General features: G+C 36.9%; 1 protein-coding gene and 1 long non-coding RNA gene across 4 annotated transcripts; one reads left to right on the forward strand and one right to left on the reverse strand.

Annotated features, from left to right (window-relative positions):
* Positions 1-3,051: 3,051 nt before the first annotated feature.
* On the reverse strand, positions 3,052-20,295 carry LOC116182113 (carbohydrate sulfotransferase 5-like). 3 transcript variants are annotated; one of them, XM_031502611.1, is made up of 4 exons: positions 19,601-20,295; positions 12,581-12,760; positions 12,278-12,526; positions 3,052-3,692 (listed from the first exon to the last, which is right to left on the reverse strand). In XM_031502611.1, the coding sequence occupies exons 1-4, from the start codon at positions 20,281-20,283 to the stop codon at positions 3,680-3,682; spliced, it is 1,125 nt and encodes a 374-aa protein (XP_031358471.1). In that variant the 5' UTR covers positions 20,284-20,295; the 3' UTR covers positions 3,052-3,679. The 3 variants fall into 3 exon arrangements, with proteins under 3 accessions (XP_031358471.1, XP_031358470.1, XP_031358469.1); XM_031502610.1 differs by lacking the exon at positions 3,052-3,692 and adding an exon at positions 7,320-8,768; XM_031502609.1 differs by lacking the exon at positions 3,052-3,692 and having other exon boundaries at positions 7,320-12,526.
* On the forward strand, positions 19,290-19,978 carry LOC116182116. The gene is made up of 3 exons (XR_004147431.1): positions 19,290-19,572; positions 19,618-19,791; positions 19,838-19,978. It is a non-coding gene; the product is annotated as an uncharacterized LOC116182116 (long non-coding RNA).
* Positions 20,296-25,175: the final 4,880 nt, after the last annotated feature.

Genomic DNA, 25,175 nt, shown 5'->3' on the forward strand with positions numbered 1-25,175 from the left:
TTTTGTCCCAGGTAACGGCTCTGAGGTTAGGCTGCTTTGGTGGAATAACTCAGTGGTCAGCGGTGAGTTAGGTTCGTAAACAGTTGCTTCTTGTGTGGTGCTGTTTTGTCGTCCTAATAAGCGCCCAAAAACGCTATGTGGGGTGGTTGATCAATGTATACCTATACCTACTTACCTAACAATTAAATACGGATTGACTAAATTCAAAGTAAGTAAACAGCACCCCGTAGCTTTTATTGAGCATTGAATCTGATGAATTGATTTTCTTATTAATATTCGTGACTACTCTAAATATTTGAGGAACCTGTGGCACAGTTCGGCGATTATTGACTTACTCTCAAATCAATTTGAATTCTACCCTGTGTTTACTATATGTCGATTTTTAAATTAAGCATCTACTTACGTTGTTATAAGTTATATTTAACCACTGAGACTAATTTTACTCGAGAGCCATTAGCATGAATAATGAATATCTTATGCGATCAGGAATTTGCTCATCTTACTGACTATTTGCAACAGGAATAACAGCGTTTGTACTATAAAAATGCCGTCTGTGGTTTTTAAACGTGCATGCGTAGATTGTAAACTATTATCCCTGAAATATCTCATATCTGTAAATATGGGTGGTAGCAGTAGTGGGTAGGTACGTAGGAGGGTATGTAGGTATACCTCCTTGAAATTAAAGAGCCACGCGTTAATTTTTAATTTTACACACAATTCTCCTGCCTACAGGATAATAACATGTGAATTTGCTATAAGGAAAAAATCTGACAAGAGTATTTTTCCATTAGAAATTTGTTTCCCCATTTTGTATTTACAAAGCTTGCAATTCGTGAAACATAGGCCTACTTTCTTAGGAAGCTCGCATGTTTATGTCAAAGACATCAGAAAAGCATAGACCAGCTACTTTTTCGGCGATTAAATTTTGTAAGAATGTCTCTGGTACAAACAGAATTTTCTGCAAATGCTGGTAGGTGTTTCTGAAGTGAAGTCTAGAACTCCTGTATTTAGCAATCTGTCTACAATTTTTACTAGTATATGTACCTACTTATCAGTGATCACTACCGCTAACTCCTAGGTACGTATACGCGCCAGTGTTGAAATGCTCCGTAATAGAATTCAATTTTTGGTGTTCCCAAACGGTGATAAAATAAGTGCAAAATCTGACTAGATAATCATTAAAAAGTAAATAATAATGTAAGGCAATTAAATTTACTCATCAGTCTGGTGTATGTTGTTTAAATAATAAATAACTTTGAAAGATAAATTTTATTATCTCCGAAAAGTTGTTATCATATGATATCAAATGGATGGAAAAAAATGCAAAAAAAAAGAAATTGATACTAGTGATCCACAAATATTAAAACAGTCAATGTAGAATCTATTTAGCCAAGAACTAAAGGTAGAAGTCTGAAGTGCATATCAAATCCGCATATAAAATTGGAGGCGAGGAATTTTGAGGTTCCGCTATAAGAGATACAAAGTCGCTTAAATAGGAAAATAATTGCAGAATTTTATGTAGATTAAGCTTCCCTTTCAGTTTCTTGTAGCTCTACAAACAACAAAATTTTGATAAAAAAATTATCAAAGTCCTCGTGTGAGATCGAAGGGACTTCAGCGCATATTTGTGTGGCAGATCAGTATTCTATTCGCCACTTTCAACCATCAATAACAGATCTTGTCGAAGGCTACTACATTCACTAACCGTTTTCCACTTTCCGCGTGCACCCGCAATTCGCTTTTAAAGTTAAAATCGTGTCGGGGGCTACCACATTCCCTTTGACGGTAGCCACTTCCGACGTCCCGTTCACCCACCCGCAATTCGCTTCTATTGGCGACACGAGAAAGAGAGACAGCGATTCGAGATTTACGAAACGTTAAACCGCGTGAGTTCGCAACGGAAGGTAAAAGGCGCCCGAAGTTGACTACTTCTCGTAGACGCGCGCGCGCGCCTCGCAAAAGGTCGTTAATTTCGCCCCTAGGACAAAAAACAAAAATCCGCCACGCAGGAGTTGTGCGCGTTTACATCTTTCCGACGACACCAATTTGAAAAGAATCGGACCAAAACTGTGGTAGAAGATAGGAAAAAACTGAAAAACCTTCACGTTAGTATACTACGCTCGAGGATGACGCCCAGATGTCGCCAACCCCACATCATGTAGCCATGTCCCTAAGGTTGACAAATTTCACGGCCTTGTAGATACACCTACACCCGTTGTCTTTCTACAAGAGTTCTTCCACGCGCCCACATTTGCAGCCAGCCGGCCAGCCAGCCAAAGTTAGATTAAAAGCTACTTTTTACAAATAAATTTGCAAAAATGCGCTAAAAGGCAATCAAGTTTACGCCTTGGTGTACGATATACCTACCTACAATAGTGTACCTACCGTACATGCATGCATTCTAGTAGCCTTCTCAGCGCTCTACTCCAAAAATAAGAGTTATTAGAGTTTAAAATTGTGAATTGTGGTCTTCCGGCTTCCAGAGAAAGTGTTTGCATTTTTCGAAAATATTTTCAAATACAAATGTAGTACGTATTTCAAATACAGTTTGCAAAGTATTTTTTATTTCAAACAGATGAGTGAATGTATTCTGTAATATTTGTGAACCTGAATTCGAATCCCAAGTTAACTTCGGCGACATAAACATTACAAGAAAAAAAATTAATTTTGAAAGAGAGAATTACTATTTCCTCCGTCCTTGTAAATACTTAAATAGGTGTGTTTTAAAATATGTCCAAACATTTAGAAATTAAGATGAACAAAACCACTGCTGGAGGGCTGTTTGCTGTTTCTTATATCACAGTTGAAATATCAATAGATCATTAATGTGTCGTTTTTATCTGTTCATGCACCCAACATTTTTTGTATAGGTACATATCTCGACCTAGGTACGTTAAAAATGGTACCTAGTATGAGAAATGTAGGTACTTACCTAATCTCCGTCATCACTGCACAACCAATGATAATATGAGAGGTTTTTATTATGCACAACACAAAAAAGCAACAATAAACTCTTTATTTTAAAATTGTAGATATACAAATAAAGGCAAGTAGTGTAAACTAATCAAACTTTGCTGTTAAGTTATTGAACTTGGTATAATATTTAAAGCCAATCGTTTCATAGTAAATTTTAGGTACTAATTCTTTATGATCTAGTAATAAGAAAATTTTAATTACATTAAAACTTACTCTAATTTTACCCATTTCCGCATTTGGATATAAAAAGCACTTAAAATGTTAAGGATTTTAATGATTATGCAATGCCTAATTGATCTATGTATGGAAGCCCAATATGTGATTAAAGAGCATTAATTTAAATTAAATTGACAATAATATAGATCGTATCACAAATTTACACTAAAATAACAATAAAATCACAATAAATAACCTAACTGATAATGATGAGTAAATTTCTTCCGAAGACAAATATACACTTAAACTTTATACAAAATAATATCATTAGGTAATTAAAATAATGAACGTGTGATTATCTCACTACCTACACTACACGTGCTTATAAGAACAATAGGCCCAGGGTGTAAAGGCACAATCTTACACTGTTATCTATCTAGTTTAATCCAAATACCATGTGCAGGATATGCATCTACTTGATATCACGCCAAAGCGTTGCCTACATTATGTGTATCTAAATATACACATGTCGAATAACTAAATTTGTCTATTTAGGCGATCTAAAATTTAACATTATTGCTATCACCATTCAATACAGAATGGAAGGAACCATAAAATCAGAATAAAAGTTCAAAATAACGATCACTGTAAAATCTATTACTTTTTTAATTAAAAGTAAACTCCTCCACACAGTGTACACCTTTTGCGTTTACGGACGTGCCACCTTTGTATGGAGAAGTTTGTATTTCGGAATGTGATTTTAAATTAAAATAATCATATATCATCACTGGTAATGACAGTCAAGCAATAAATTCTTTAAAAAATGGTAATCACATGCACTAAGGAATTGGTTATATATGTATATTATATGACTAGTTCAATAAAAATCGTTTTAAGCTCTCCCTATTTATAATCTTCTAGAAGCAATAGGTGAACCCAATGTTAAGAAATGATTGTCATATGAAATTTTTTTCACTACTAGCGTCTGATGACATGATTATTAACCTTTTTTCCACTTGTAAAGTACGCTTTCTCGGCATTTGTTCCAAGTGGTTAATAATGTGGACATTATTAACTAGTAGTCAATAATGAGAACTATCACGCTGTCACTTTTAGAAAACACAACTCGAAATTTCGCTCAATAAACATTTAGACAAGTTCTCTAAAATGAATAATTGCCACCATCCGCCTTTTCCCGAGAAATTACATACCTAAAATTATCAGATTTTGAAAAAATCCGAACGAAATAACTCTTTGAAAATATCTCAATGACAGAACAAAATACGGCCTGTTTGACTTGTACTTCCACGCACTTGATTGGCATGTTAAATTATTAAACAAAAAATTCTGTCCAACCGTTCACTTTCTTATCAATATAATATGTTAATTTAGAGGAGTTCAAGTGCTAGTAGTGAAAAAAATAGTATATATACCACGGTAGAGAAGTCTATTATTGCCTTCGCACGGTAGGTACACCCATCGGCGCAAGCGCCTCGAGATGTAATCTTGGTGCTCAGGCAATAATACTGGACTTCTCTACCTTGATATATAATGTAACTCTTATTGTATTATAAAAAACCAGTTTAGTAGCTACTTTGTGGAAGGTTGGTAGGTAAGTAAGCTGTCTGTTGCCGACTGCCTATGATGCGAAGTAAGCTTGTGTACAATTGTACATATTCCGATAAAGTCAAAATCATTATAAAACCGTCGCTCTCACATGACCAGTTACCTACTGGCTATTGCATTCAGTCCAGGGCGTCCCTAGAACTGTTTTCAAGGGGGGGGGGGGCAAAGAAATACTCCTGTCTAACTCGAAACGAGAATACATAAATTTGAAACTCCGGGCCGGTATTATAAAGCCCGCTTGAATGGAGATTGGCGTTCAATCGTAGTTTGGTGTGATTGCACGTATTATAAACGCCGTTTGAGTCTTAACCAGAGCTCAATCTCCGATTGTAGTCAACCCGCCAATTTTCTCGGGTTTTGCTGCCCAAACGGAGATTAGGCGCGCGAACGCGTAGAGATTAAAATAAATTATCCTAACCAGTTTACTTTGTTTTGTGTCATTGTTTCTGTTTATAATAAAATGGAAATAATTGGAATTGGACGTGCAAGAGGTCGGTTACTGTGGGCAGTAAGCGACGATGACTCTTCATCAGAGGATGAGTTCATTAGAAGAAGAGCAGACATTTTAGAGAACGTGTTGATCCTTTCTGCAGGTAGGATGAAGAGGAATTTCGGCAGAGATTTTGGGTATCCAAGGATAATAGTTACTTACATCCCTAGAAAACAGGATTGGAGCACTAATTGCCTCCCAAACAAAAAGGTAGATTTGTGCTTTTCTATGGAAGTTCTATTATTTTTGCGATTTTGCACAACTGGGTGTCTAATTAATTAATAATTGTCCATCATTGGTCAGCCTGTCGTCACCAGATCCAGCTCCATTACCATCAGTGAGGTTTTTCACTGTGCTAGATTATATTTTGTCTTCAGTTGCTCAAGTGTGCGTAGCTCAGTCGATGCAGCGTTATACTTCTCCGCAATTTTCTTCCATGCGAGGATGTAAACACAGAATGATTAGGGATAAAGATGCAAACAAAGCGCTTACAACTGATGATATCCTGACGCTTTGCCTTTGTGCTTGGTATTAGAGGCGTCCGTCCGTTTATTTTCAATTATATGTAAATATGACTGAACGCAGTCCGTGTCCGTAAAAGCAACTCGCTTTTTTCCCTTGTCTATCATTGGCACAGTGGCAGGCAGAACAGCGCTATGTAAAACGATTTAGCAAGGAGATGAACAGATCAGCACAGTGACAGTGGCAGAGACATATGGCACAGAAGCGAAAAGAACGAGCGGCGCGGGCGCGATGGGTGCGAAGAACGTAAACGTCATCAGCTGTCAGCTGGCGCATCGGCCACTGAAAATTCTGCGCTCTGATTGGTCCTCGGTCTTAGACCATATAGTACATGGACTGCTATTCGCCCTATGCTTTCAATACAAAATGGATGGTCACGGATAGAGGGCACTGTAGTCGTGGGTATGTGAATCTCAGGGTAAACTAAAGTCGTGTGAACACCACTAGGATCGCTTAAAGAGCAGCATTATAGTAACCGCGTAGTACGGGAAGCTTTAAATGCTCTTCATTATTTGCTATACGTATACGTCCACAAATAAGAATAAGTTTGTTTTTTTGGGATATCTAGGCGATTAATTAATTGACGTTTGTTAATTTATAGGTTGACAGTCTCAAATCGTGTCTCATCGAACAACTTCGGACAGACTCGTTTACCCTGAAACTCACATACCCAGGCGATGTCCTTGACCATATTTTAGTTACAATTAGCAGTCCATGTACTATATGGTCTAAGTCCTCGGTTCGCTGGCAGTGTTACCATACTAGAGATCGTAAACTCAAACGGAGATTACCCAAACGCTCTTCCCAAGGTGTTTATAATACGCAACCGCTCTCAATCTTGGTTTGACGTTCAATCGCCGTTTGATTAATCTCCGCTTGAACTGTACTTTTATAATACCGGCCCTTACACTTTCTACTATTTACTGTGCAATGTTGAAAAAAAAACAGAAGAACAGAAACAAAATTGTGTTACTAAAGTGCCGCTTTTACAAGTCATGGTAAACTGCAAATTAAAGTTTAAATTTAGAACTCTTATGGCCGATTTCTCAAACATTATTTACTACTTCAGTTCGATTTAATTTTCACCAAACAGTATTTCGTTATACAGTGAATTTTTTTAAATGCGAACATAGGAGTTTGCATGCAATGTAATTTCCCTATGCTCGATTTAAAAAAAAACACATCAATCTATTGAGTAGTTCAAATGAGTATAGTAGATACAATTGACAGCTGTCACATTTTTAAAAATACCGCCGTCCAATTTAATTACGAAATCGGTTAAGTTATTGCTTAGAATGTCAAGGAGGACACTTCGACACATTTATTGTAATTGTTTTCGGTATTTATTTTCCTCATTAATGTATTGAATAGATCAAATTAGTAGAATACCAGGTGTACATGACCTACAAATAATTGAAGGTTGGTTCACAATGAGTTGTGGTGTCAGTGCGTGGCCTGTGAGGTCAAATTATCGTAAGTTTAAGAAAAATGTATCCTAAAGTTGCTATGGCCTCACATGGCTTCTTTAAAAAAATCTTACCGAGTGCTCTTCATCATAAAGACTATGGAGTTGCTGTTCATAGTAACTCAAGTTGCGCGATTTGGGAATGTGAACCGCGCACACCTCATAGATTGATGTGTTTTTTTTTTAAATCGAACATAGAGAAATTACATTGTATGAAAACTCCTATGTTTGCATTTAAAAAAAACTTACTGTATACGTGGTGGAGGAAGAGAGCATGCGTAAAGAGGCCTTGCATTCAGTTACACGTTTTGGAAAAAATAATGTATATATACCGAAAGCAAATCCATATCAATGAAAATTTTCTAACTGTGTGCAATGTCTAACAAATTCATAGGGGTGCAATATTATTAGGTAGTGATTATTTAACAATTCTCCAGAATTCGTCTGTATAATGATCTGTGTTAGGTATTTTTTTTAAGGAATTTCTTAATATTTATTGTTAATTGCTTACTAGAACATGTTTTTTTGCCTCTAGAAATACTTCTTGCACAATATGGATTGCTGCAGGTGAGTAGGATGGGTAGGTACCGCATATACATATATCCAACCATGAACAGGACTGAAAGCGAAAAAAAATGAAGTATAAGTACCGATTGAGAGGTCTACCAATGGGGCACTGCCAAATGAAAGGACACCTGTAAGAGTAAGAAGAAATATACTTACCTGTGCATATACTACGTGCCTTTGTGAGGCGTATAATATTTCAAGATAAAGCTACAACTTGACTGTACTTATACCTAGTGGGTTTAATAATCAAATCAGAAGATGAGACCGGCTTGCAAAGAAACTGCAAATCTCAAGTTTTTTTATACATTTATGCTACAACCTGATGCATCATTGTAAATGACTATGAAATGAAATTGTGGCTCCATCTGACAAACTGGGCACTCTGCTTCATACTTGTAATAAAGCTTGGAGGATATTTATCTGTTGTATATAGTTAAGTAATATATGTAAGTTGGTAGATTTGGTTAGTAAAAGATGTTAAGTGGGTAGAGTTCATCATTAGCGTGTCAGATGACAGGATGCATTCAGTTCATTAATAAAACAGTCTACTACACTGAGATTTTATATCAAGTATGCAACATTATCAGTGCAGATGTATCTCTCTTCTATCGTCTACTAGGTGGTTCCCTTAAGGTAAAATTAAAATGAATATGATATGATGAACATGGGGCAGACTAGGTTTAAACGGGGGCAGCCAGTCAAAGGTTGGGTTGTTGAGTGATTATGGACAGCACAGCCTTCTCACATAGAGGTCGATGAAGACTGCTTTTAAAGTCGATACAATACACATGTATCATTTCTGGGGCATCGAGCAATCGAATTTGGTCTTCTTCCCACGAAAAATGTTGCACAAATAAGGATTTAGGTCGTAATTGAGCAATAAAGTGATAGATGCTACAATCAATTTTAAATTTTTGATAGTTCCACATCTAGTGAAAACCCGAAGTCGATACGAGTTCTTCTTCCCTACAAAAAACCGGTACATAAATAACGATTTTAACAATTTTTGCCCAAAAATATGTTGATCACCAAAATTACACATGTCATCATTTCTTGGTCATCGAGCAATCAAGTTTGACATTTTTCCCAATAAAATTGGTGCATACATAACAAGTTTGACAGATTTGGGCCAATAACACGTGATGAATGTCAAAAGTTAATTTTTGATAGTTGCACACTTGGAGTGCATAAGCTTTCATATACTTAGTACACCCCTGCACAATCCCCTGTTCGTGAGAGAATATCCATTGGACAAATTTCCTGGAAAATAGAAAATTTGTCCGATAGTTATTCTCGCATGCAAAGTATTGGGGAATTATTAGGCTTGTGGCAAAGCAAAAAATCTAAGTGAGGCTACGCTACGGCGTAAATGTCGCATATTTGTCCAGCAGCGTCAACAGAGCGTTGTCCCCAGCTGCTATAAGTAATAAGTTAAGCCACATGTAATAATATCAAAGCTGGCTTGCTCACAATGCTAAGCTCTGACGATCACTCCTAGGAAGTTCCACCCAGGGGCCGGGCCGCTCGGGTAAATTTGACCTAGGGTCGCAAGTACCCTCTATTTGGCACTGATGGATTGTACCGTGATGGACAAAGAAATTAGAACAAGAAATCGTTATATGTACACAATACTCACTCTTTTGATTTATTGCAACAATAAATTGGACAGTCACATTGTTACGATTTATCGTAGCCAGGTAGCCGAGATCGTATCGTGTAAACTACGCTTAAGAGGATTGAATACCCCAATCGTATGCGATTTTCGCTATATCTTCGTTATTTTTAATTCGATTTTAAGGCGGTTTTCGACAATGTGATTCTAATTTATCGGTAAACGGCGCTATTTAATTGTAAAATCAATAACAAAATTAGAGGCAAATAAGATTTACCTGATAGATGGCGCGTGATCATAAAAATCTTGTGTACGTGATGAATAAAGAAAGGTACTACGAATGTGGTAACACCGCGGAGAGTTGTCTAATTATAGCGCCGCGCGCTTCTTGGTACAAATCGTTTTGTTTTATGATATAATGAAAACAAGATAATACTAGATTGCCGTTCTAAATTCGTCTAGTCCGCGCATGACGTCACGCAGAACTTCAAATTTGAATGAACCGAAGGCCTGGACCCTTTAATAACTTTATTCTCCGAATAAATTACATAGATAAGATACAATCGTTGTCAAGGCACTTATTTGCCGAATAAATTTATCGAGATGAAGAACGCCCTAAGAGCAAAAGTAAGTTGAAATTATTGTATCCTGGTTTTGTTTTGCTTTCGGACCGCGTGTTATCATTCTCGGTACGGCAGTTTCGAATTCGACTGCTTAGTGGGTATGACCTAGGGGTTTGACTCGATCTTTCGTGCAAAGCAAATAAACGTGTATTGCTCAGTGGCGGAAATTTGCAACATCATGAGAAATTACGTTAAAAATAGTAAAAATCCATAAAATCGACATAAGACCCTGAGAGCAAAACGAAAAAGCTGCAGAAAAATTAGATTACTTGCAAGGTAAAGTTGTAGGTACAAAACATTATTGTGTGTTATTACAGGTCATATTTTTCAGTGTTTCCAAAAAAAAAAGCAAAACAGAAACAGAATTTTCCATACATTCCAAGCCTAAACATTTATTTTTTCGTTGGCTACTAAAGCACCATTCGGTGGCGTGTGAATACACGTTTTTCTTGCTTTTTTTTCAAAAATTAAGCACTCTCATTTTTGTTGCATATACTTTAAAGTCGAACTTGAGCTAACCTTCGTATTTTGTTTTGAATACTATAGCTCAAATGTCAAAGCGCAGCAGTGTTGCCACAGAGTATAAACAGCGCATGCTACTAGGACGCGCGTGTTCTGCTCTGAGAGTTCTGGAATACAATATGTGTGACAGAGATGAATATATGCTGGTAGATGTAAGATTACAGTGCAATGAGAATTTAGGTAACACCTCCGATGGAGACGTAAGGGGAAAGTTTGTTTACGCATGAAAAAGTCACGTGGTCTCCAATCCTCTTAAGAATTTGAAAAAAATCGGAAATGCGAAACCTATGTGCTGCGGTTGCTGTGATAAAAATTAAGAAAGAAGCACTGACACTGCAGCAAAGTATATTAAAGCCTTTGGTGGACGATGGTAAATTTATTTTCCTGGGGAGTGTGCGATTCATTAAGAGTAGGTATGTGATCTTCCTAATTTCATTTTTTATTAATTAGGAGTTGATTGAAGTTTTACTTTGTTTTGTTCCTGTAGATTCTAAGTACGGTACTTAAATAAGTGGAGGTCTATTCCAGTCTGATTTTATTTCACTTGTGCAGCAACGAGGACATTGTGGATCTGAGTTCAATTTAACCCTCACACCACATGCTTGGAAATGATTATATAAGGCTATGGGTTTCTAATTGTATATAAGCATTTTAAGGCACGATATGCAAGCGAAAGCAATATTTGACATTTCAAGGGAAAAGTACCTTATTTCTACCAATTCCACTGTGTGTTCACTTTTATAGTGGCAACAAATCAATTAAAAATTAATAATTGCTGTCTGTCATTACCTTGATAGTACAAGGACAATATAATACTATTACCTACGTGTTTTACGGTATAGAAAAAAACAATACCAATGCAGAAGTAAACAGCTGCCATTAATTGAGCAAATATTCATTTTATCACTGTAGTACGTTTAACCCTCACAATCAGAGAAACCAAAGTTATCAAAACCGTTTTAAATTGAACAATGGTTGAGCAATTAGTTTTAACATCTAATAATTAGATGTTATGCACCCAATTTAAATGGCATATGGTTGCACTCTTACAGGAAGATCTAATAAGCCTTAACTTACCACCTAACTAAATTAATATCAATCAATTAATTAATGGCAACAAATTTAATTCGAAATATAAAATAAATCCTATTTCGTGCACCGTCAGAACAAATGCTATTTTGCTGGAAACAAAGGTACAAGCATTATTCCGAAAGTAGGTGGTCAAAATTGCAGATGAGATGTGGTAAAGTTATAGAAATATGCAAACGGCATGCAACCATACTCTTTATGCATATAGCAGCTCTTTCAAAATGGACAAATATATCTCAAGAACACTTTGAGACCCTGTAATTTTTTAATAATCTAAAGCTAAACCATTGTGTGGATCGATAATCCCCTGTTGGCAGGGAATTATAATCATTTCAAAAAGGTACAAAAACCTACCACCATACATTGTGTTTGACGTCGGTAAGTAATGAAATATAGGTAAACTCACATCCCAATTGCAAATTTGCGAATAGTATTTTAATGACCCATTAAAACACTCTGCATATAACTATCGTGATCCGAGAGTGCAAAAAATTAGGTATAATATCAATAATTTAAATGCATTTTAAATATCAGTCAAAAGTTTCCTAAACTTTGCAAATTACTCAACAGTGTAAACTTCAAGAGGGTTAAACTCACGCAAGTGACTTTCATTGTGTGCTTTAACATACCCCCACAACTTCATTGCTTGATCACAGTCCTTTTCAATATATTGAACTTCTGAAAAATTCAAGTCCGTTCGCCAATGAAATGGTGCACTTTTCGAATGGCGAAATGTACTGGACGTTCCCCCAGAATTTAGTTTCGTATGCGAGTCTAGGAACGCCTTTACAGACGGATGAAAGTGAAGTTGGAAAAATTGGAAAAGATCCTGCACGTGCCGGTAGGGATCAATGGAGAGATCTTCATAACGAATTGCCCTACAATTTTAAGAATTAGATTACCCTCGCCCTTTCGAATATTTGATGGAGAACCTAAATCGTGTAGGATATTCATTTTGGAATCTTATTGCTGTTTCATAGTCTGCCGCAATATCTTCACATAACAAATTTGGTTGATCACAGTCAGGAGCTCCTGGACACCAATGTCTGTGTTTCCGGGACTGTAATGTACCTCGCGGATCTCGTACCAGTAGAAGGATGCGTACATTTAAACTGAAATGATACATACTGTTATAAAGCCATCACATATTTGTTAAATTTTTGATAGGATTGTCAAATAATGGAAATAGTTTCTCACTAAATTGTGTTCAATGGTCAGTGTCAGTCTGGGAACAAAAAGTTACCAAGGAAAGTGTAAATGTGGCTTACGCCACTATATTGTAAAAGTGTTAAATTCTCTTAAATTTGCCATACCTACTACCTACTTTTTCCAGAATTTAGAATAACAGTTCATCTCCTACCTTAATATAATATTAAAAAAGTTGCATCAATGGTAAAGGTGAAGCCATAAAGCATATAAGTAGCAAAAAAATCCTTCTCGGTGTCTTGAGAATCAGAAATGCTAAAGAAAACTATTAGAACGTGCATTGCGCATTTTTTTGGGCTATCCATTTACAGTCTTGGTCGCATAACAATAAATAATCAAGTAACAGGAAGGTACCTCAGGTATCTCCAAAATTAGACATAATAACTGCGTCACTTTGACTACATTCCCCTATTTATAGAATATTATAATTATAAACAAGCTGTTCAAACATACATTTTCACAAGCATCTGTTAAAGTAATTTAAGATCTCTTGGTGTATTCGGATGTGATTGGTTTTTTGCTTAGTAAATCTAAAATGCATTTGTATACATGAGATCTATAGGATGTTTACACAAAATTACATTAATGTACAGTAAATGTAAAAATGAATTATTTTTCTTTTTTAAATGATACCTAATTTAAAGTTATGAATACAAATAGTAGTAGTGATCAATTGTAAGTCAATGTACAATTGTACAAACAATACATGAAAATAAGTTTCTGTAGTTTGATTTGAATGTTCAACATTTCACAGACATATGCATGTTTCCAAATTAAAATTTGGTCTCCACATGATCACTATATGGAGTTCCTCATTGTTAACCTCATTGTTAGACCTGACACTAAAAATCAATCAGAGTTCCGAGCATAAACATTTATTTTATAGACTACTGTCATTGTCACTGAGTTTGTTTTAGGTTTAAATAGGTCCGGTTATAGTCAGAAGCATCTATTGGACGTTGGTGATCCATTTCTCAAAATGGGGCGAGTTAACCAATTGGATAGGAGAGTAGTTTAGAATTGTTTAGTGTTTACAATCCAATTGGTCCGGTAGTAGTCTTACCCTAGGGCCATAAAATTTCACAATCTGCCTTTTTCCGAGGGACGTGTAAAGAAAAAATAGACGTTTGTCTCATTGTGCAAATAATGTGCAAAAAATGAACTGTAGCATTTCTAGATAATTATTATTTATTTAAAACCTGAAGAATTAACTTGACAAGAGTTGAAAAGTATGCGTATTAATTTTATGTTGCGTATTACGTCCAAAGTGGATCTAAAAAAACGGCAGAGCGCCTCGGTGTGACCTTACGGGGTCATTGGATTTGACCCATTTTCAATTAGGTTTGTTACATATGGTGGTAGATCAACTGTGCTAAGTTTGAACCGAGGTTTGAACCAAATCGTTAATAGGCCCAAGCGTTTAGCAGTTATCATGTTCACGGACAGAGGACACATACCATCTACTCCCCTCTAAATAAGCTTGCATCGCTTTTGCTCTGCCGTTTAATAAAGGTCAACCCTGACAAATTTTCAACTCTCCTAATTGAATATGTCCTGGATTTTGCAGAAGCATCATATTCATATCATATTTCAATGTGTATAACCTGCACAGTATACGTGATATTTTGGTTGCCTAACTTCTAAGGCGTTCCCGCGAGATCCTTGAAAATGGAAAGTCGGAAAACGCTACTCAGAAGGGGAACGGGATCGGGGAGACTGGTAGTCCCGATGCGCGAATCAAAAGCCATAATGGAGCAGCACAAACAAGTTGTCCCTACAAGCTAACAAATGTTGAATGTGAGCACCATTTGTCGCACAGCACACATCCAGTCGATAGTACAGTTCTGCCCAAACTTTAAATTAGGTAGTGTTGATTGAGTAATTGTTGCAACAGCTGCCTCAACCCTCTTTCTTATTTGCGGTAGGTGAGCTGGTAGTGTAGGCAAGTATTACACATGATCCGTTAATAAATCCCCAAAGCAAAGAGTATTCTTTGCCCAAAGGTAAAAATCACATGGTGTCAGATCGGATGAACCGTTTCGCATGACCTGCACGTTCACTCCATCTGAAACCATGTGATTTTTACCTTTGGGGGTTTATTAAGGATTGTGTGTACGTGCCTCTAGTACCAGCTGACCTACCCGACCTTAGAAACAGAATTGGGACAGCTGTTGCTTCAATAATTGCTCAACAAAAACTAATCCAAGTTTGGAGTATCGCCTGGATGTGTACCGTGCGACGAATGATGCTCACATTGAACTCGTAGCTCTAAGACTTCAGCTGAAAGATAGCAGAAGATGGAGCAGGCACTTCATTGGTGGTCTGCTCACTGCTCACACCTATCAGGGAGCTAAATAAGTTGATAGAGTACCGTCGAAATAGTGGGCTTTCTTCTGTGGTTGGCTGTGATGCAAATGCACACCATATTGCGTGGGGCAGCATGGATACGAACTCGAGAGGCGACAACCTTCTGGAGTACTTGCAAATAATTGATTTGAATGTTTTAAATCAGGGAGCAGCCCCAGTTATCGAAGTGATGTTGGGCTCCTTTTCAATAGCTCACAGGACCACGAGTTGGAGAGTGTCTGATGAGCCGTCGCTTTCAGACCACAGGCACATTCTTTTGCAACTAAACCTGGCATCCCGCTGCAGGCTCTGTAGGTTTCAGAATCCCCAATCCACTGACTGGGACTGATATGTGTCGAAACTGTAAGAGCGGTTGGACGGACCAACTTTGCTCTGTCGGAAAGCAGGGCACGTGGTAGACTGCCGCATTAGTAAGCGAGCCATAATAGTGTCATATGAGGATAGCTGTAATGCTGTAAACTGTTTTACACTGTAAAGATAAGGCCAATAATACTGTATGATGCACTTGTTTGGTGGCCTGCCATGCACAGGGCAACCTACAGAAAGCAGCTAGGAAAGGTTCAGATACTCAGCCTGTCTGAGAGTTACTAAAGCCATAAAAACCACGCCAACTTTGGCCATGGAGGCACTTCTGGGACTACTAGAGCCTTTACACTTAGCTGTGGAGGTAGAAGCCTGGAATGGTTCCATACGGCTAAACGATTGGGATGAGTGGAAGGATTGAAGCAACCTTGGGCACGGGCGCATCTAAGAGGAAACTCTCATACCGGGTTGTCTTACTAAGACCGAAAAGATATAAGGTCACTACCCCAGAATATCATCAGTAGGTTAAGTGGAAGAACAAATTGTTACATGTGAACGAAGCTTTCTTTAAATTAATTTTCATGCAGAACTTCGACTTTAAATGTATTGTAATATACATTTAATAAAGACATTTATTATTATTATTTAATTTATTCTCGCTGTTGCGGATCTATGACTACACGACGGGTTGTTTGCAAGTTGTGCGATCTTCTATTGTATTTGATGTAAGAATTTTCTAACTATGGAAGATGTTTTCAGAATATTATTATTATTATATACATATGCAGTGATAGTCGGGCGCCGGCGGCGTTGAGGGTCCTGCCAGCAGGCAGACAGGTTCTGATCGGCTTTGACACTTGATTGCAGGCAAACTTTAGATAGATTAGGTGAATCTAGTAGGGTAAGTTTGATCTGGGTACTAGCACAATGCGAAATAGGGAGCAACAAAAGGGCGGACGAGCTGGTTTGTGAAGGCAGTGGTGGCTTCTTCGTCGGACCTGAGCCTACCCTAGGAATTGCTCCCTCCGTTGTTAGGTCCAGGATTAAAGACTGGGAGTGACCAGTCAATTCCAGGCTCTGCAGTGGCAACAAGCAACCGAAGTCAGACAGTTCAGGGCCTTTCTAACAGGGCAAATCTAGGTCTTCTAAACTTCTAAAACTGAATACAAGCCAGATTTGGAAGATCACTGGTGTTCTTACTGGGCAATGGATGGTCAACTATTATACGCTGGATATTGATTTAGAAACACCCTGTATGTTAAATTAAGGCCTGTTAATGTTGACCTCGGAAGGTTCTTTTTGTTTTATAAAAATGGCAAGTGTTAAATTCAACCATCAGTTGGGATCAACACCTGCAAATATGTCAAGCAAAATCGCTTAATATTTGAAACTCTGATCATTACGAAGAACTTCCGCTAAATTCACACTCGCAAATATTAAAAAGGTATAGGGGATGGCATTCAACCAGCGTCACTGAAGGATATGTTGAAGAGTGTAGACTATAACGTAATAAAGAATTTTTAGTGAAGCGTCCGCGCTTTTGATTGGTTTTCCTGTAAAGTAAACTATTGTACCAAGTATAGTAAAGTTAACTAGGCTTCGATTTCGTTTACTGAATTGTAGCCATCAGCGCCAGTGGATGTACAGGGTGTCCCATATTCAACCCTTTTTTAGGGTAAGTATATCTTCGTAATTGCTAGTGATATAGAAAGATTATTTAAAAAGTTAAATGATGAGACAAAAATATATAGGGTGTTCCATTTTTATTTAAAAAAAACTGATGAAATTTTGTAACATCATACTTTTAGAAAACACCATGCAAATAAACTTTTAAATATGGGATAAAACAACATGTTCATCAGAATTTCATATCGAATTAAAATTTGGAACACAGTACAGAGTGTTCCATTAAAAAAAGTGTAACTTTTTGGTTCTCTACTTCGTGATCGCATCCTGTATAACTCAAAATATTTTTAAAACATGCAGAATATTCTAACATAAGTATAGGTATTATGAAAAAAAAACATAATCTCGACAAAGCATTTCTTAGGGCCAGAATATTCATGCTGCACACCTTGTACCTTCCAAAGTACCTACAATATTTAGTCAATTTTATGCTGTACCCGAGACTGTACCTATACCTGCGCTTAGGTACCTCCCCACAAATGCACCTGTACCTGTAATTAAGTAGGTATTTACATGGTATTTACGAGGATATTTCTTATCTCAAGTACCTACATACCTGTTCCTATGTATGTAGGTAATGAAATAAAAGTACTTGTCCGGGTGACCCAATAAGACTGTTACTTGGCCATATCTCGAGAACCGTTCGTCATATGACTTAGGGGTAAAACAAATTATTGAGTAAATCGGTTATGAAGAATCGCTGAAAAATATTTTCAAGTTCTAAAAATGACCAACAGAGGGCGTAACTGCCATCTTAAATTTTAAAATTGCATCTTTCAATTTCGCATAATAAACTAAAAAAAATTTTTTCACATTTTTAAAGAGAACCAATTTATCTATCATTTTCGTAAAAACAAAAACTCTGTTACTTCAAAAACAAAGATGGCGTGGGGCGTTCAATTGTTTTTGCAATAATCTGCTTTGACTTAACCGTTTGACCGATTTTGGATTTTAACAAATTTGGTATGGTTGAAAAAAGCATTTCTTGTGCAATGAGAATCAACTAAAATATAGTTAATTTAGTTGAATCCTCCACCAGGAGGATAGTTTTGAAACCATGACCCAAAATCCTAAAAAATCAAATGGAATGATTTGACTTTTTCTTTATGAAAAAGTAGCCAAATGATCATGATTTGTATTAATTAATTAATTAATCTCATTTTCCCAATATTTGAGGTTAGGAACGAGATTTTGAAAAACCGTTTTCACTGGCCTCTTTGGGTGTTATTTGGCTACTTTTTCATAAAGAAAAAGTCATATCATTCCATTTGATTTTTTTTAGGATTTTGGATCACAGTATCAAAACTAGCCCCCGAGCGGAGAAGGATTCAACTAAATTAACTATATTTTGGTTGATTCTTGTTGCCCAAGGAATGCTCTTTTCAAGGATATCAAATTAGTTACAATCCGTCAAACGGTTAAGAAGTTAAAGCAGGTTATTGCAAAAACAATTGAACGCCCCACGCCATCTTTGTTTTTGAAATAACCGAGTTTTTGTTTTTACGAAAATGATAAACTGGTTCTCTTTAAAAATGTGAATAACATTTTTTTAGTTTATTATGCGAAATTTAAAGAAAATGCAATTTTAAAATGTAAGATGCTAGTTACGCCATCTGGTGGTAATTTTTAGAACTTGAAAATATTTTCCACCGATTCTTCATAACCGATTTACCCAATAATTTTTTTACCCCTCATACGACGAACGGTTCTCGAGAGGAACAGTCATTGGGTCACCCGGTATACGGCAGAGTGACCAAAAACACAGCAAGGGTTGTTATTTTTGGGTTTTATTTTCATTCAAGCAAATGTCACATTAGAGGTACAATGGAATAATTTAATTTTTGCTTTTAAATGTCATACTGACACTGACTGACACTAGGAGATTGGAGTATGTTTTTGATGATGGTGGGTGTACTCTGTACTCTCGGGTATACTTACAATTTCTTTTTATGGTACACCCATATACTGTAAACACAGGTCACATTCAATGATTTTGAGAATGTATTTCCCTCCAAGTTCCCAACTTATAGGTACAAATACAAACTTGTCACTTGAATTTGTCAACATAACCATGTGAGCTACTTCATTCTTATAAGTTAATTTATTTCATTTAAGTAGGAGAGTGCAATCATGATTAGTAATACTAGTGTCTCTATGCGCTGCTATATATTAATTAATTCATGAATGATAAGTGAGTGAACCGAGAATTTCATTTAGCAGTATTTTAGGTTAGACGTATTCCAACACATAATGAAAGCTTTTCGTTTGAAATCCAAATAAATTTGTTTAAAATACAAGTATCGAGAGGTATGTTTGCCCAATCACTGTATATAGAATTGAGCGTATTGGCACAATTAGCTAGGTACATAGTAACTAACTTATGTACTTACGATTCATCCTTTAAAAGTTCTTCTGCTAGTTCGAGGCGCAATCGTACCACTTTCATGGACTGAAATGGAAACAATTTACAAAATTCGCTTAGGAACGTCGGATCCCAGCAATACTTTTGATGCAGCTCACACACATCCCATAATCTCTTATTGTGCGTAAATAAGTAGACATGCGTTTGTCCAAAAGCTAGGTAATTATCTAAATCTGTATAATCACAATTTAACAATTTTTTTAAGTTCTTCACAGCCGTATCGCCATATGGTGGTCCTCGTATTTGAACAATTCCATAATTTAACAACGGTTCGTAATGATAAAAATTTCCAGGGACGGCATTAATAATGTCGCCTAAAAATGTCGAGCCCGATCTCCACGTTGTTATAATAATATTTCTCAAAGGCCTTCCTCCCGATGACAGGGTGAAATTTTGTAATTTCAAATTATTCGGAAAGGGATAGTCAGATGTCGCCTGTTCAATAAAAGCGCCCTGCTGCTTGATAACATCCTTGATTGTTGAGGTGTAGCTGTAATTGTGGGGTGCATATTCTTCTTGTATAACATTTGAGTAGATTTGTGAATGTTTTGGATAAACAGATACAGGCCGCTCATTGAAAGACAATACTAAGAGGAAGAAAGCTGCTGCAGCTGCAACTACTGAAAACCCCAGAAACCTTACCCTTGGCATTTAATAATTAAAGTTTCAAATATATATCGGGTTTCCAATTAACTTGTGCTATCCTTTCACCATTAAGAATGGGTAACTGTTTTTTTCTTCATTAAATCCAAGCGAATCGTCATTAATTATGGCCGGATTTATTTTATTGATTTTATGCGTACACTTTGTATTAAATTTTTATTGCTGTCAATCTTTTTGTAAATAAAGAAGAAATAACGTATGTTTATAAGTTTTTGGTTAATTATTTTCAACGCTGTATACTTTGCGCCACGTACAGTTTGGATCTTTAATGCTTTGTGGACATCTATTGCGGAGCAGCACTACAAAGAACAGGTTTTTGTTCTAACAACCCCCACCATTGCGAATTTGAAGTCTACGTTCCCTCTGCAGATTGCGCGTCTCTTTCTTGCCGTAATAATTCAGCATGCGTCGCCGGTCACCGTCTCTTTTCTGCGCGACGCCGTCACTTCTCTGTCCGAGGTAGCGGTTAAGATAATATTTCTGTGTTTTGGTGGAATACCAGCTCAGTGGTCAGTGGTGGGTTAGGCTTTTATCTATCGTTCGAAGTTACTCGTCAAGTGTCCCCTAAACGTCGATTAAAACAGCTGCTTCTTGTGTGGTGCGGTTTTATCGTCCTAATAAGCGCCCGAAAACGCGATGTGGGGTGGTTGATCAGTGTACCTACTTACCGATTAAATACGGATTGACTAAATTCAAAGTAAGTAAAAAGCACCCCGCAGCTTTTATTGAGCATTCAATCTGATAAATTGATTTCCTTATTAATATTCTTGACCACTCTAAATATTTGAGGAACCTATCGCAAAGTTCGGCGGTTATTGACTTACTTTCAAATCAATTTGAATTCTACCCTGTGTTTACTTTATGTCGATTTTTAAATTGGGCATCTACTTACCCTGTTATAAGTTATATTTAACCACTGAGACTAATTTTACTCGAGAGCCATTAGCATGAATATCTTACGATCAGGAATTTACTCATCTTTACTATAGGTACTATGTACAACAGGAATGAGCCTTTGTGATAATATAAAAATGCCGTTTGTGGTTTCTGAACATGCATGTAGATTGCAAACAAGTCTCTGATTGCAAACTACCTATAATATCGCATATCTGTGATTATAGGAGTATTAGTAGGTACGTAGGAGGATTTGTAGGTAGGTATACCTCCACGAGGTTAATTTTTAATTTTACGCACAAGAGCTAACATGTGAATTTCGGATAAAGAACACGTGTAACAAAAGAGCATCTTTAATTAGGAATTTGCCGATTTCCAGATTTTGCATTTACAACGTTGCATCCCTTGAAACACACAAGCAAATTTCTACAAGGTGTTCTCTGACGCAGATACTTTCTTATAGAAAAGCATAAACGAGCTTTTTCGGCGTTTAAATTTTGTAAGAATGTCGCTGGTACAAATTGAATTTGCTTAGATGTTTGGCTGGTAGGTGTATCTGGAATGAAGCCGAGAATGAAATTGATTTATTTTATGACTTGAGAGGCGAGATACATCGAAAAGTAGGCGTACAACCAAGTAGAATTACCATAAAGTACAAAATATGATTAGTAGGAGTTGAAATTTTTGTAACTATGTTGTGTTTGGGTGGTCATTTACCCCGCCCTTTTACAAGCTTGAGTGGACCCAAAAAACTCTTAAATATTTTGGTTGTTTTTGCGTGATCAGAATACAACGTAATTAAGGGTGTTGCGATATACAGGGCTTTCATTTCAAAACGAATCACCGATGTAATCTGTGAATCGAGAATTACAAAAACACGTCTATTTTATAACGAGGGGAAGTTTAATGTAAGATTTATATTAGATTTACCCCCATGTACCGTGTGTCCTATTTTTATTGAGAGTGCAGTGTACCTATCTCAGGACTCAGCTGTAGACAGGCGATCCTTTCTGACGAAGGACCAACTTTCAAACGAGTATAACTTTAGTTTGAAAAGCGAGTTGAAAAGTGATTTAAAAAAAAACTGTTCGACAATTTTGTTCCTTTACTGATCAAGTATGCACACATCAAATTTCGTGTAATTCACTCTGTTTTAGTAGTCGGGGAAGAATTGCAGTGGAATTTTTTTTTCGAATGTTGGAAAACTAATTTCAGATTCGTGATCTTCATGTTCAAAAACCCCCTGATACCAAATTTAGTCGAAATCAGATTCTCTTTTCGCACTCCCATTTAGGGGTGCGCCCTTTCTGGGTAGGAATTTTGTAAAAAAATTGCAAAATCGGAAAGGGCATACCTCAAAACTATTTAAAAACGAGCCACCAGTCTTTGTAATTCATATGGTTGCTGCTCGGGTTGCCGTGAAAAAAATTAAAGAAGAAATGCAAACGCGAAGTTTGAAGTTTGAAGTGGCGAACACTTTTTTCAGGATGGCTTTCAAACGAAACACGGAACGGAAAAAAGAGCTTGTTTTAATTCATAATTTTGCGAAATGTACATAAGTAAATAAGCACAGGAAGCAACAACGTGAAATATACAGGGTTGGGCAGGGAAGTATGGATGGATTAATGATCATCCATACCTCCCTGCCCAATCCTGTAGTAAATGAAAGAAGATGGAAGACGACGACCCGACAATGAATAAATTCTTCTACACTATAAGGTTCAATATTGAGGGCTGGGTGGAACTGTTTCACATTTCGAATGTCAAGAGGAAGTTTTTTGAACATTTTAATGCAAGCGTATAGTAGCACCCTTTTTCGGTCATTGATAATTTCTGCACTTGATAATTAATTACACTTACAGGGTAGCTATTTATGATGGAACGGAAGGTCTCACGCTCAAACCGTTTGAAATATAAAATTGAAACGCTTCCATTTGAAATTATTTTGAGGTTAAAAAGAATTTCGGCCGCCAGCGCCATCTTGAATTTTTTTGAATGGCAACATAGGTCCTGTGATACATCATTAGAAAGTTTATTTTTTCTCTTTCTTACTACCTTAAAAATGAATGGTGTTAAATTAGAAAGTAGCGGAGAAAAAACTCTTTCGAATGGTCCAAATTTCACAAAATTAGGATTTATGTTCTTCAATTTTCAAACCGCACGATATTGAGATATACTTAGTCTTACGCCGTTGATTATCTTTCATGGTAATCCAATTAAAGGTTTCCACAAAATAGTAGGAGAGCCAGTGACTCGGCCAGTGACATATTTTAGTAATTATTTAGTTAAGGCCTATTTTTTGTGAGAATGTTGTGGCAATGTTTTTTTTCAGTGCGTATAACTGGAGGTATAACCTGTTCCCTGAGAAAGATCACCGTCTTTTGGATCATATAATTATCCATATAGTTGCGAAAAGTTCATCATCAATTAAGTAGTAGATTTTGGTGCAATAGGTACCTACTCTTTGATGTTGTTGTACTAGATATATCTCGAGATATAAGATATATTGCACCCCTCGTTGCACCCATATCCGGAATAATAATTGATGAAGAACTTTTCGCAAACATGATCCAGAAGGCAGCGATCTTTATCAGGGAAGAGGTTTTACCTCGGGTTTTACACATTGAAAAAAAACCACTGCCTGAAAACGTTACAACGCAGGATATTTTGGTTGCAGACTGTTCTATTCGTTAATAATAGTAGTAGTAGTAGTTGTGTTGCTCATGGCCACTGAAAAACGAGAAGACCATGATTTTACGTCTATGACATATCGTTCCTTAAGATATTAACTGCCAGCTCTATGTGTTCCTTGCAGGTCAAGACAATTAAGCACCTTCATTCACATAGATAGGCCAACGTTTCGTCGTAGATACTACCTGGGAAACCGTTTCTCCGCCCGACGGACGACACAAAATCAAGGCGCCTACAAGGGACGTTTCCATCATTTTGCAAGGGTGTTGATACCGGAATTTTCTTCTGCCAATTGATATTTAGAATTGAAACAGCTGACATAACAACCGAGATAACAACATATAAATAATTGAAGCGTAACTTAATGTTAAACAAGTATAAATTGTGCACAACTCTTGTGCAGATAAAGCGCATTTTTTTAAACCGAAATAGCTTTTGTTTTGACATCACCAATGGATATATTCCTTGCAGACGTCTCAATCGCCATTTGTGAGTACCCTCTTCCGACCGAGCTTCCGACAATCTGTTCTTGAGGTATAAGGGAATCGAAGGGAATATACCCGATCACCATAAGAGGTCGATGAGGAGGGCTATGGTTGGTAGAAATTAATTCCTTTCTTTGAGACCTTTCATTAGAGTACCATAAGGATAAAACTAGTTCCACTCTCCCCTTCTCTCCCTCCACCCTGTACTTTGATGAGGGGACTTAGAAAGAAGTGCAGTAGTTGGTAGTTATAGTTTGTACAAACCAATTTATTTCCATGAGACCTTTCATTAGAATACCATGAAGGGTAGAACATGTGCTTACCCCCCCCCCCCCCCCCCCATTTTCTAAAGTTTAACTTGGCACCACTAAAGGCATGCGAAATTTGATGGCTGTCTGGCACACCTTCAGGGTATAGGCTACCTACTGCACAAAATTCCAGGACTCGAGGACCATTCCCCTAGAAGTAGTTCACACCGGCAGAAGTGGGTCCGGACGGACAAAACGCAAACAATAGCACATTTTTTTTTAATTTTAAAAAAATGCGCTAAAAATTCGGTGTTTACACATGTTAGAGGTCATCTGCAACCCCTTAAATACCGTCTAATCGATCGGTACCAAAAGGGACTACCAATTAAATAGTTACAAAAATTGCAGCCTTAACTGAAAAATAATTTTGATCATAATTTTTGACAGATTGGAGCGAGACCTACGATACTTATTGGAGGCGTTCTGTCTGACACTTATACATACCCCCACAACATTCTCACAAAAAATAGGCCTTAACTAAATAATCACTAAGAAATGTCAC

This window comes from Photinus pyralis, unplaced genomic scaffold (genome assembly GCF_008802855.1).
Source record: "Photinus pyralis isolate 1611_PpyrPB1 unplaced genomic scaffold, Ppyr1.3 Ppyr1.4_unclustered_Scaffold3728, whole genome shotgun sequence".
Taxonomy (NCBI): domain Eukaryota; kingdom Metazoa; phylum Arthropoda; class Insecta; order Coleoptera; family Lampyridae; genus Photinus; species Photinus pyralis.